This window comes from Haematobia irritans, chromosome 2 (genome assembly GCF_050003625.1).
Source record: "Haematobia irritans isolate KBUSLIRL chromosome 2, ASM5000362v1, whole genome shotgun sequence".
Taxonomy (NCBI): Eukaryota; Metazoa; Arthropoda; class Insecta; order Diptera; family Muscidae; genus Haematobia; species Haematobia irritans.
In genome coordinates, this window is record NC_134398.1 from 144,816,626 (window position 1) to 144,830,456 (window position 13,831).

Here is a 13,831-nt window from a genome sequence, read left to right on the forward strand (position 1 = left end):
ACTCGGGTGTATTACGAGTTAACAACTGCAAACACCGCTCAGAATCATCAACACGTTGTTGTTTTTGATCAAATGTGAGCTCGCGCGGCACCCATTTTGCACAGAGCTTCCGCATATCCAAATATTGATGAATGATATGACCAACACGTTCCTTTGATATCTTTAAGGCCTCTGCTATCTCGATCAACTTCATTTTACGGTCATTCAAAATCATTTTGTGGATTTTTTTGATGTTTTCGTCGGTAACCACCTCTTTCGGGCGTCCACTGCGTACACCGTCCTCCGTGCTCATTTCACCACGCTTGAATTTTGCATACCAATCAATTATTGTTGATTTCCCTGGGGCAGAGTCCGGAAACTCATTATCAAGCTAAGTTTTTGCTTCCACCGTATTTTTCAGAAAGCAGTATTTTATCAAAACACGAAATTCCTTTTTTTCCATTTTTTTCACAATAACAAAAGTTGCTTCACAAAAGACGCTCTATCTCACAAACTAATTGACTTACAGACGTCAAATTTTGACACGAATCATTTGAAGGTTGGTACTGTATAAAAATAATATGCTTTTATACTAGCGATGCCATCTATGTGTCAGACCGGGGTGTTATCAGCCAGCCTGTTATATGGCCGCTAACATCCATGCCAAAGTTGGTCCATATCAGTCTATAGTTATATATAGCAGATCCCCAATCACACAAAAATTGGTCCATATCGCCAAAAATAATCTAACATTTTATTTCTATATAAAATTTTGTCAACATTTTATTTATATACAACATTTTGTCAAGATTTTATTTCTATAGAAAATTTTGTCAACATTTTATTTCGTTTTGTTCTTTATTTCTATAGAAAATTTTATTTCTGTAGAAAATTTTGTCAAAAGTTTATTTCTATAGAAAATTTTGTCAAAATTTTAGTTCTATAGAAAATTTTGTCAAAATTTTATTTCTATAGAAAATTTTGTCAAAATTTTATTTCTATAGAAAATTTTGTAAAAATTTTATTTTTATAGAAAATTTTGTCAAAATTTTATTACTATAGAAAATTTTATCAAAATTTTATTTCTATACAAAATTTTGTCAAGATTTTATTTCTATACAAAATTTTGTCAAGATTTTATTTCTATAGAAAATTTTGTCAACATTTTATTTCTATAGAACATTTTGTCAACATTTTATTTCTATAGAAAACTTTGTGAAGATTTTATTTCTATAGAAAATTTTGTCCAAATTTTATTTCTATAGAAAATTGTGTCAAAATTTTATTTCTATAGAAAATTTTGTCAAAATTTTATTTCTATAGAAAATTTTGTCAAAATTTTATTTCTATAGAAAATTTTGTCAAAATTTTATTTCTATAGAAAATTTTGTCATAATTTTATTTCTATAGACAATTTTGTCAAAATTTTATTTCTATAGAAAATTTTGTCAAAATTTTATTTCTATAGAAAATTTTGTCAAAATTTGATTTCTATAGAAAATTTTGTCAAAATTTGATTTCTATAGAAAATTTTGTCAAAATTTGATTTCTATAGAAAATTTTGTCAAAATTTTATTTCTATAGAAAATTTTGTCAAACGTATTATATACATATTTAATCGGCCTTTTTTGTTTGTGTAATATATACCCGTATGGACTAAATAACTTACAATTTAGAAGACGGTGTTAAGAAGTTTTAGGATACCTTGCCATCGACAAGTGTTACCGCAACTCAAGTAATTCGATTGTGGATGACAGTCTGTAGTAGAAGTTTCTACACAGTCCATGGTGGAGGGTACATAAGATTCGGTGTGACCGAACTTACGGCCGTATATACTTGTTTTTTGTTTATTAGTTTATGCTTTATGCTAATTTACATCTACATTTTACATTATATTCATATTTAAATATTACATTTTTTCGTTACAGTTCAATTTTTCTTCATTTACAGTTTGTTCGTAAATATACTTGTAATGTTTTCTACCGCAAAGTGTCACAAAAATTAACCACATAAAATTAAAGTTTGAAAATTGTGCCATAACTCATTTTGCCATCCAAACGTCCACCATGAATCGGTCCACACATGGCAGTATCAAGTCATCCAGCTCGACGACCACAATGCGTCTCAGCAAATCCTTTCAAAGTAAAATGGACAAAATGTCCGAACGCTTGTATGATGTTGTCAAAAGTGGTTTTATGATAAAACGGGCACAGAATAAAAAACGTTTCACACCTGTCAACTACAAACAAAGATGGTTTGAATTGACCAAAAGGACGCTGTCATATTTTGATGTTGAAAATGTTGAGGTAAGTCAATGTGTTTTTTTTTCAGAAAAAAAATCATCATTTCCAAAAATTAAAATGATTAAAAATTAAATAAATAAAATAAAATAATAAATAAAAAAATCATCTATACACTGAAAAAAATATAGACTTTGTATGCAACCTAAATGTTACATTATATTAAGGACAAATGTATTTATCAAAAAAAAATTGTAATTAAGAGTGTTAAATCTTTTTTAATATCAGAATCTTTGTAATCCGTTAATGTCGTAAGGCAAATTTTCTTAAATGTAAGGAAAAACATTTTTGATTTAAAGAAATAATTCTTAAATTAACTGAGATATTGAATTCCTGGATTAAAAATAAAAAAGCTTCAATAATAAGATCAAAGTTTCAACAATAAGGCTAAGACTTATCTTTGGTTTAAAGGTTTTGTTTTTATATCCCGCGCCACACAGTAGAATAGGGTATTACCAAATTTTTACCCAGATTTGCTTTAAATTTCGCACAAGGAGTACAATTGATAGGGACATAAAGTTTACTAAATTTGGTTGAAATCGGTTTAGATTTAGATATACACCCATATATATCTTTCGCCCATATTGCCATAGAGGCCTCCGATTTCGCTGGTTTAAATTTGAAGTCAAACATTTTGTAGAAGCTTCAAAAACGTTTGTCCAAATCGATTCAGATTTAGATATACGTATATGGGAAAATAAACCTTTATATATAGCACCCAACAAATTTGAAATATTTGAGATGGTGTCGAAAATGTAGATCTACAAATTTGTGCAGGGCATAATATAGTCAGTCACGCCCGATTAAGAAAACATTTTTTACTTTTGAAGATTTGTTTTAATTTGAATTTGTATCTTTGTTAAAGTCTAACAAAAAAAGAGATAACAGTTCGATAAATGAGTTCTGTACACGGTTGCGATAGTTGGAAGAATTCGACCGAAAATGGTAGATTTTTTGCTGTTTGGTAGATTGGTAGAATTCCTGATGATTTGGTAGATTTGTAAAAATATACCTCTCCAAATAAGAGGCACATCAATTTTCTATTGAAATACAATTTTGACCTACTTTTCAATAAAAATAAACTTTTGACAAAATATTCTATACAAACAAAACTTTGACAAACTTTTCTATAGAAATATAATGTGACAACATTTTCTATAGAAATAAAATTTTGACAAAATATTCTATAGAAATAAATTTTTTCCAAAATTTTCTATAGAAATAAAATTTTCTATAGCAATAAAATTTTGACAAACTTTTCTATAGAAATAAAATTTTGACAAAATTTTCTATAGAAATAAAATTTTGACAAAAGTTTCTATAGAAATAAAATTTTGACAACATTTTCTATAGAAATGAAATGTTGACAACATTTTCTATAGAAATAAAATTTTGACAACATTTTCTATAGAAATAAAATTTTGACAAAATTTTCTATAGAAATAAAATGTTGACAAAATTTTCTATAGAAATAAAATTTTGATAAAATTTTCAATAGAAATAAAAGTTTGATAAAATTTTCTATAGAAATAAAATTTTGACAACATTTTCTATAGAAATACATTTTTCCAAAATTTTCTATAGAAATAAAATTTTGACAACATTTTCTATAGAAATAAAATTTTGACAAAATTTTCTATAGAAATAAAATGTTGACAAAATTTTCTATAGAAATAAAATGTTGACAAAATTTTCTATAGAAATAAAATTTTGACAAAATTTCTATAGAAATAAAATTTTGACAAAATTTTCTATAGAAATAAAATTTTGACAAAATTTTCTATAGAAATAAAATTTTGACAAAATTTTCTATAGAAATAAAATTTTGACAAAATTTTCTATAGAAATAAAATTGTGATAAAATTTTCTATAGCAATAAAATTTTGACAAACTTTTCTATAGAAATAAAATTTTGACAAAATTTTCTATAGAAATAAAATTTTGACAAAATTATCTATAGAAATAAAATTTATTCGAAATTTTCTGTAGAAAATAAAATTTCTTCGAAATTTTCTATAGAAAATAAAATTTCGTCGAAAGTTTCTAAACAATTAAGTTTTAGTCGTAATTTTCTATAAAATTAAAATTTTATCAAATTTTCTATAAAAATAACGGTTTTTTGCAAATATACAAAAATGACATTTCAACAAAATTTGGTTTAAAACAAAAAAATTTTTTTTTATTCTACTATATATATAGTTTTTTTTTTTGAGTGTATTACCTACGCCTATATCATCTTATTGGCATATCACATTTGTTATCCTTAATTCTGTCATGCAAATGTTCTCCATTTGTAGTCTTATTGTTGCCATACCGTGAGTTACATAAAGTTTGATAAGGAATTTTTTTTCCTATATTTTCCATATGTAACCATCCGGTGTTTTATTATTATTGCGTTGTTATAATGCCTTCCTAGAAATAGACCGATAGATGCTGTCGCCGACTTCTCGACACAGATACAGACACCATTCATATCCTTATGTCACATACACTTGTTTATTTTCCCTTTTGCTTTTGGTTACCATTTGTACCATGATGAGTGGGTGTTTCTAAGGAATGCGTCTCTATTCATCTAAATACCGGCAAGGCAAATTTCATTCTACCCTCCACGCGCGTGCCACACCATCAACTACTAGCATGTCAGTGTATTCCATGTGACTGGCATTTTTATTAGTATTTGACACCAATACACCGATTCCACCGACACCAACACCATGGCTTTATATCATATGGCCAAGAAAGTGTTATGCGACATGTCAGTTCTTCATTATTAGAATCAGCATCATCTTCATTGAGATCTTCGTGATTCTATACCGTTCGTATGCCGGCTTTGTCCGTTTTGGGCGATGGCAAGGTGTGGAAAGGAGAGTCTGTTCATTTCACCGCTTGTATTTCAATAACACGACTTGTATACCATCCTGCTGATGTCGATAGCCTGCCACACCAGAGCTTTGTAAAGTTATTCCAATCTCCAATGTTTTGGTATAATATTTTCCTTTACGGCAACTTATTTAATATAAGTTAGCTGGCAAACACACCCTTAATTCTGGCTCTCTTGATTAGGTTAAATTTTACCACCCTTTTATAATTTCTGGTCATTTGAGCAAAGCTAGGAAATATATCAGTTTTGGTCAACAAAACTAATTTATAGAAATACGACAGTTGAAAACTTCTAAAATAGTCATGTTTTTGGAAATTCTCTAGGTTCCAAATAATAAACGATTTCCAAATAGTTCCAATTCGGTGAGGAAGACCCTCGTATATTAACTGCAAACATTTTATCTATTCCTGATCAATTTGAAATTAATAAAATTAAGTTCCAAAACCTTTGCTGTTAGTACCTTCCCCACTTACCCCCATTTTCATAAAGCTCCGTTAGTGTTCCGTTACCTAACCAACTTTTAAACCGTATTATGGACGAGGCTGTCATCTTGCCTTTATATTCCATAGGCCAGTTGGAACTTAACTGGCGAAAATGTTTCAGTTAATGTTAACCGGAGAGAAGATATTTGCAATTTACTTTCTGTTAACTGGCAGTTAAAGCCTAACGGAGCTACATGAAAATGGCCGTTAATATCATAATTTTTTATGGTTATGATTTTTTAATAAATAAATTAAAATTTTTGTGCTGTTTGTATCACACAGTATCTTACCAAATTTCCTGTTTTTGTTTATGTCGACATCATTTAATCTGGTAACACTCCAATTTGTTTTTCTAGGATAGCGCAAATTTCTATATAACTCTCTCTATATTTACGCATGTACTTTTATAAAGTTAACCGGCAATTGTCTATGTACATATGCTATATTCCAAAAGAGAGTATGATTGATGTAAATTGAGAGAGCGAGGGGGAAATTGTTCTCTTCTTCCTAAATTTTGTTTTGGCCATATAAGGTATTTCCGGTATGATATAAATGAAATTATTTTTCTTCATTGTTTAATGAAAGGGATTGTGAATTAGATTGATAGGATTTTGAGTAAAAAAAACCTTCAGTACCTTATAAGAAGTAAATCCTGTGTAGCTTAGCTGCAAGATTGGAGAGTTTCCCGATATTATGTCGAAATTGGCAAGGCAGTAGACATTATAACGATGAAACTTGTAAGGCGTTTCGAGAGATGACATCAGCCCAAAATTCCAGAGGCAGCAACAGACGTTTGCAACAAAAGTTGTCTGTTTTCTTTAAACGAAGTTTCTTCAAATTACTTTGTATGTGCACTATGCACACTGATCTATAAATAGACATGCTTGGTTTTGTGCGTTGCTTGTATGCTAATGAATTTAGCGACATTTGTGTTTTGGTCGTAATAAGAGCTATATAATCCTTTGGGTAGTATCGTGGTTTACAAAACATATGTCCAGTGGATCGATTCTATTTCCGGACAAAAATAAAAAATCTGATATTTGATTTCACATCCTTCGTATTGGGAGGAAATAGTTATTTTTTGCGTATGGTATGTATGCACTTCTGAATCTGAGCTGGTTCAACGAAAAACTGTGCACGAGCTCACTCCAAACATTGATGTACATTTTCCGAAAAGTTTACCGATTCTTATATTCTCTTGTAATTTACGAAGAGGGAAGATCAAGAAGATTGTAAAATTTACAAATCGAAGATAAAGTAGAGTAGTAGTGTTCTGAGAAAGTAACTATGAGGTTTGCACAATAGAAATAGACAAACTTTTTGGGGACTTGGTGATTTTGGACAATATATCCCATAAATATAGAAATTTGGAAGATAGCTCATCTCCATATTGATCTACCACCTTCTTTTATTACTTAAGTATTTAGAAGTAAATGATTTTTTCCCAGATCGCAAGCACAGCCTATTTCATTACTTTGTATTTTTCTCCAAAATTTATGGAAATTTTTGCGGGGAATTTTTAATTTGAGTAAAAACGCCAGAAAAATACTGGTCACATTGTTTAGGAGAGCAGTGTTGCCAGTATTTTTCTGCCTCTTGTCCCCAAATTATGATATTTTCGTCCCCAAAAATCCCCAATTTAAATTTAAATTCCTCACAAAAATCCCCAATACAAGTTTAAAAAAAAATATATATATATATATATATTTTAAATATTTAAGTAGTAAATTTGTGTGGCCAAAGTTGATAGAATTCTACCAGAAATTGTAGATTTTTTGATTGAGAAATAAAATTTTGGCAAAATTTCTTATAGAAATAAAATTTTGACAAAATTTTCTATAGAAATAAAATTTTGACAAAATTTTCTATAGAAATAAAAATTTGACAAAATTCTCTATAGAAATAAAATTTTGTTGTTTTTGATCTCAGCTTAAAGCCATGCATTGACTAAACTACAAGTGTAGCTTAACCAACAGAGGAAAAGTATGCTTGTCAAATTTATTTGGGCAAAGCCCTATAGACTGCAAGATGGTTGGATGTACAGCTGTTTCGCAATTACCACATTCCTCATCAGCATCCTGTACTTGTACATCCAACCATCTTGCAGTCTATAGGGCTTTGCCCAAATAAATTTGACAAGCATACTTTTCCTCTGTTGGTTAAGCTACACTTGTAGTTTAGTCAATGCATGGCTTTAAGCTGAGATCAAAAACAACAATAACGATTGAAGAGAAGCCAACAATAACAAACAAAACGAATGAAGATAGAGGAAGCACGCTTAATAACAAACCCAGCCAACTAAATACAAATCGATGATTTGAGTTTGGCAAAGGAAAAGAGATATGCTTGCAAATTTGTTTAGGCAGTAGCCGACTATTAAACCCTTTTTCGGAAGGTTCAAGTGTATTTCACTTTGGGTTGAGTGAATTACCCGAATTTATTCTGATAATTGGTTGATAGTTTTGCTGCAAGTAGAGGATGCTGATGAGGAATGTGGTAATTCCGAAACAGGTGTACATCCAACCATCTGGCAGTCTATAGGTTAGGTTAGGTTAGGTTATGTGGCAGCCCGATGTATCAGGCTCACTTAGACTATTCAGTCCATTGTGATACCACAGTGGTGAACTTCTCTCTTATCACTGAGTGCTGCCCGATTCCATGTTAAGCTCAATGACAAGGGACCTCCTTTTTACAGCCGAGTCCGAACGGCGTTCCACATTCCAGTGAAACCACTTAGAGAAGCTTTGAAACCCTCAGAAATGTCACCAGCATTACTGAGGTGGGATAATCCACCGCTGAAAAACTTTTTGGTGTTCGGTCGTAGCAGGAATCGAACCCACGACCTTGTGTATGCAAGGCGGGCATGCTAACCATTGCACCACGGTGGCTATAGGGCTTTGCCCAAATAAATTTGACAAGCATACTTTTCCTCTGTTGGTTAAGCTACACTTGTAGTTTAGTCAATGCATGGCTTTAAGCTGAGATCAAAAACAACAATAACGATTGAAGAGAAGCCAACAATATCAAACAAAACGAATGAAAAAAAAATTTCACAAAATTTTCTATAGAAATAAAATTTTCTATAAAAATAAAATTTTGACAAAATTTTCTATAAAACTAAAATTTTCTATAAAAATAAAATTTTGACAAAATTTTCTATAAAACTAAAATTTTGACAAAATTTTCTATAAAAATAAAATTTTGACAAAGTTTTCTATAGAAATAAAATTTTGTTTTAAAAGTTTAAAACGATTCTCGAAAAATCCCCACAAAAATTCCCAAATTTATGGAAATTCCCCACCAAATCCCCATGTCCCCAACTCAGAAATTTTCAATAGAAAAAAAAAATTGGCACAATTTTCTATAAAAATAAAATTTTTGCAAAATTGTCAATAGAAATAAAATTTTGACAAAATTTTTGACAACCATCTTGCAGTCTATAGGGCTTTGCCCAAATAAATTTGACAAGCATACTTTTCCTCTGTTGGTTAAGCTACACTTGTAGTTTAGTCAATGCATGGCTTTAAGCTGAGATCAAAAACAACAATAACGATTGAAGAGAAGCCAACAATAACAAACAAAACGAATGAAGATAGAGGAAGCACGCTTAATAACAAACCCAGCCAACTAAATACAAATCGATGATTTGAGTTTGGCAAAGGAAAAGAGATATGCTTGCAAATTTGTTTAGGCAGTAGCCGACTATTAAACCCTTTTTCGGAAGGTTCAAGTGTATTTCACTTTGGGTTGAGTGAATTACCCGAATTTATTCTGATAATTGGTTGATAGTTTTGCTGCAAGTAGAGGATGCTGATGAGGAATGTGGTAATTCCGAAACAGGTGTACATCCAACCATCTGGCAGTCTATAGGGCTTTGCCCAAATAAATTTGACAAGCATACTTTTCCTCTGTTGGTTAAGCTACACTTGTAGTTTAGTCAATGCATGGCTTTAAGCTGAGATCAAAAACAACAATAACGATTGAAGAGAAGCCAACAATATCAAACAAAACGAATGAAAAAAAAATTTCACAAAATTTTCTATAGAAATAAAATTTTCTATAAAAATAAAATTTTGACAAAATTTTCTATAAAACTAAAATTTTCTATAAAAATAAAATTTTGACAAAATTTTCTATAAAACTAAAATTTTGACAAAATTTTCTATAAAAATAAAATTTTGACAAAGTTTTCTATAGAAATAAAATTTTGTTTTAAAAGTTTAAAACGATTCTCGAAAAATCCCCACAAAAATTCCCAAATTTATGGAAATTCCCCACCAAATCCCCATGTCCCCAACTCAGAAATTTTCAATAGAAAAAAAAAATTGGCACAATTTTCTATAAAAATAAAATTTTTGCAAAATTGTCAATAGAAATAAAATTTTGACAAAATTTTCTATTGAAATAAAATTTTGACAAAATTTTAAATAGATATTAAATTTTGACGAAATTTTCGATAGATATTAAATTTTGACAAAATTTTCTATAGAAATAAAATTTTGACAAAATTTTCTATAAAATACAATTTTGACAAAATTTTCTATAGAAATAAAATTTTGACAAAATTTCATATAGAAATTAAATGTTGACAAAATTTTCAATAGAAATAAAATGTTGACAAAATTTTCTATAGAAATAAAATTTTGACAAAATTTTCTATAGAAATAAAATTTTGACAAAATTTTCTATAGAAATAAAATCTTGACAAAATTTTCTATAGAAATAAAATTTTGACAAAATTTTCTATAGAAATAAAATTTTGGCAAAATTTTCTATAAAAATAAAATTTTGGCAAAAATGTCAATAGAAATACAATTTTGACAAAATTTTCTATAGAAATAAAATTTTGACAAAATTTTCTATAGAAATAAAATTTTGACCAAATTTTCTATAGAAATAAAATTTTGACAAAATTTTCTATAGAAATAAAATGTTGACAAAATTTTCTATTGAAATAAAATTTTGACAACATTTTCTATAGAAATAAAATTTTGACAAAATTTTCTATAAAAATAAAATTTTGACAAAATTTTCTATAAAAATAAAATTTTGACAAAATTTTCTATAGATATAAAATTTTGTTTAAAAATTTAAAACAATTCTCGAAAAAAACCCACGAAAATTCCCAAATTTATGGAAATTCCCCACCAAATCCCAATGTCCCCAACTCAGAAATTTTCTATAAAAAAAAATTGACAAAATTTTCTATAAAAATAAAATTTTGTGAAAATTGTCAATGGAAATAAAATTTTGACAAAATTTTCAATAGATATTAAATTTTGACAAAATTTTCTATAGAAATAAAATTTTGACGAAATTTTCTATAAAAATAAAATTTTGACAAAATTTTCTATAGAAATAACATTTTGATAAAATAAAAAAAAAAAATAAAAATAAAATTTTGACAAAATTTTCTTTGTATAAGAATAAAATTTTGACAAAATTTTCTTTCTATAAAAATAAAATTTTGACAAAGTTTTCTATAGAAAGAAATTTTTTTTTAAAAGTTTAAAACGATTCTCGAAAAAAATCCCCACAAAATTCCAAATTTATGGAAATTCCCCACCAAATCCCCATGTCCCCAACTCAGAAATTGCGTCCCCATTCACGAAAAAATATCCCCAATTTGTGTTGCCAGTACTGGGGATTTCCCCCCAGTACTGGCAACACTGTAGGAGAGTTTAATGCTTACCCCTATGGGGTTCAGAAATTTCTTTTGTTTCGCATGACTTCCCCATAATCCACACTATCGACCTTACGATTTCATAATTGCTGAACGATCGGATGTAGGAAGTCCTATGATCGGTATCCCGAGCAAGTCGTACAAATTCCCGCTTTTGTTGAAAATGTCCGGGAAAAACCCTAACTACATCTAAAGAACGAATGCGAAATCAATGCAGCGGATGCTAAAACACATGACTTCCGTTCTATTACTAGCCCATGTAATATTCTGTAATGAAGAGAATGTAGAAGCGCATATCAGCTTTCAGAAAACAATTTTTAAAATTTACATTTTGTCCGAAGGGAGAATCAAACCACATACCATCCGTTTTGTAAGTCAACACACCACCCGCTCGGCCAAGTTGCTATCAGAATCATAAAAACCTATCGTTATACACGGGAGCCACCGTTTCAAAGCTTCTCTAAGTTGTTTCACCGTAATGTGGAACGCCCTACGGACTTGGCTATAGAAAGCAGCTCCCTTGTCATTGAGCTAAATATAGAGTCGGGTAGCACTTAGTTACACACAAAATTTTTTTCTGATTCAATCACGAAATTAATTGATCCAATTGATTGTTTAATTGAAATGTCTTCAATCACGCAAATGATAGTTTCACTCACAATATTACTTGGACATAACATTATAATAACATAACAAATATTTGATTAAAAAAATTAAATGATTTTATTTCAAAATTTCAATTAATTTTTTAATTGATTCAATCAAAAATGTAATTGATGTCGATTGAAAACTGAGTCTTTTACTTCATTGAATTATTTATTTATTTAAACTTTTTAATTAAATCATTAAAACAATTAATTGAGTTTTGCAATCAATATCGATTATTTTTTGTAATTAAATTTTATTAATTTTTTAATAAAAATCGTGAAAATGTTCTTAACTATCATTGTGTTCTTTGTTTGATCAAAAAAAAAAAAAATGATTGTATCAATTAATGTTTTTATTAAAGCCGCAACTATTTTCAATCATTTTCTTAATTAACTTCGCGTTTTTTTATTTTGATTAAAATATTAATTGTATCAATTTATTTTATTATTTATTTATTTTTTTGTTAAAAAAAGCTCAATATTTTTATTAACTGACTCATCCGGGTTTGATTAAAAAGTTAATTGTATGAATTAACTGTTTAATTAAAAATTTAAAAACATTTAATCGTTGAGCTAATTGGCTTAATGTTTTTTCTTTTGGGTACGACAAAAACGTAAATAACTTATTTTTTCCAATATATTCCAACATTTTTCGTACTATTTCGAACGGTTAAATTTGTGACACATCAAGATGGGCCAAGTTTGTGACTTAATGCCAATACTTCTTGGCAGAAAAACCACACCTGACATTAACGAAATAGACTTTGGTTTTAGAATATATTTTTTTTTATTTATCGAAAAAATAAAAATTTTGTAATAAACAATTTTTTTATAATCAAAATTTGAACTTTTCGGAGAGTGACCTATAACAAAAGAACAACGTTTGCTACACTCGTTTACCGATTTTTTTGCGTGTAATTAACAATTAAGTCGAATTGTATTTTCGAACCCTGTAACTATCTGGTGATTGCAATATTTTCCCATATCGCTCTCACGCCTTCATAGTTAAATCTCTGTTTGTATACAAACAATTCTCTCACATTGAAAGTCTACACTGACAAGCTCTCCCTCTTTCTCACACAGACTCACCGGAACTGTGTTGCCACGGCCTCACAACAACTATGAAATGGGGATAATTTTCGCAATTGTTTGCCTTTTTCTAACTGGAAAGGAAAATCTCTACACCTGTGTGTGCGGTGGCAACACATACAAATAAATGTAGTAGAAGGGGGGGTTATGGGTATCGAAACCACCCTTAAAACATCCTGGCACACAGGCACAAACCCATTTCGTATGGATGAAATATCCTGAGTGGTTTTTTCTCGTCTTGTAAATATGAATGGCTTGTTGTTGTATACATAGGATTGCCGATGATGATGATGACGATGATAATGATGGTGGGTTGCTGAGTTGATTTTGGTGGTAGCCAAGGGATACGAAAATATGAAAAATATACGAGAAGGATAACGCCACGAACGAAGATTAAGTTCAGTAACCGCCACCAAAATATACGGCAATCAGTATGACGGTTACTGGGAAAACGAATGCACACGAAAAATCGCTTTTGGAAATTAAATAAATAGAAAAAAAAAGAAAACATAGGCATCCCCTTTGGTGGCAATATTAGTTGGAAAGGAAATATCTTAAAAAAGAAATTATTGAATAAAAAATAAGATTTTGTGTGTTTGCTTAAAAAAATTAAGAAAAAGAAAAATTTGCCAAGGTATTTATTTTTGGGGCAATAAATTTGTAGGAATCGTTATATCCGAGAACCGGCTTTAAAAGCAATCACTTTGGCGTTGTTTTTTTTGCTATCATAAAGTGTATGAGTGTTTGTGTCTATCGTATGAATGTCTGTG

At 29.3% G+C, this 13,831-nt stretch overlaps 1 protein-coding gene across 5 annotated transcripts in view; it reads left to right on the forward strand.

The window, feature by feature from the left end:
- The window catches only part of Btk (tyrosine-protein kinase Btk29A), a 561,740-nt gene that overhangs the window by 31,105 nt on the left and 516,804 nt on the right, over window positions 1-13,831 (forward strand). For all 5 annotated transcript variants that reach the window (XM_075296470.1, XM_075296471.1, XM_075296474.1 and 2 more), the window contains exon 2: window positions 1,908-2,285. In XM_075296470.1, the coding sequence (XP_075152585.1) occupies window positions 2,046-2,285 (240 nt within the window). In that variant the 5' untranslated portion in view covers window positions 1,908-2,045. The remainder of the gene's footprint in view (window positions 1-1,907; window positions 2,286-13,831) is intronic.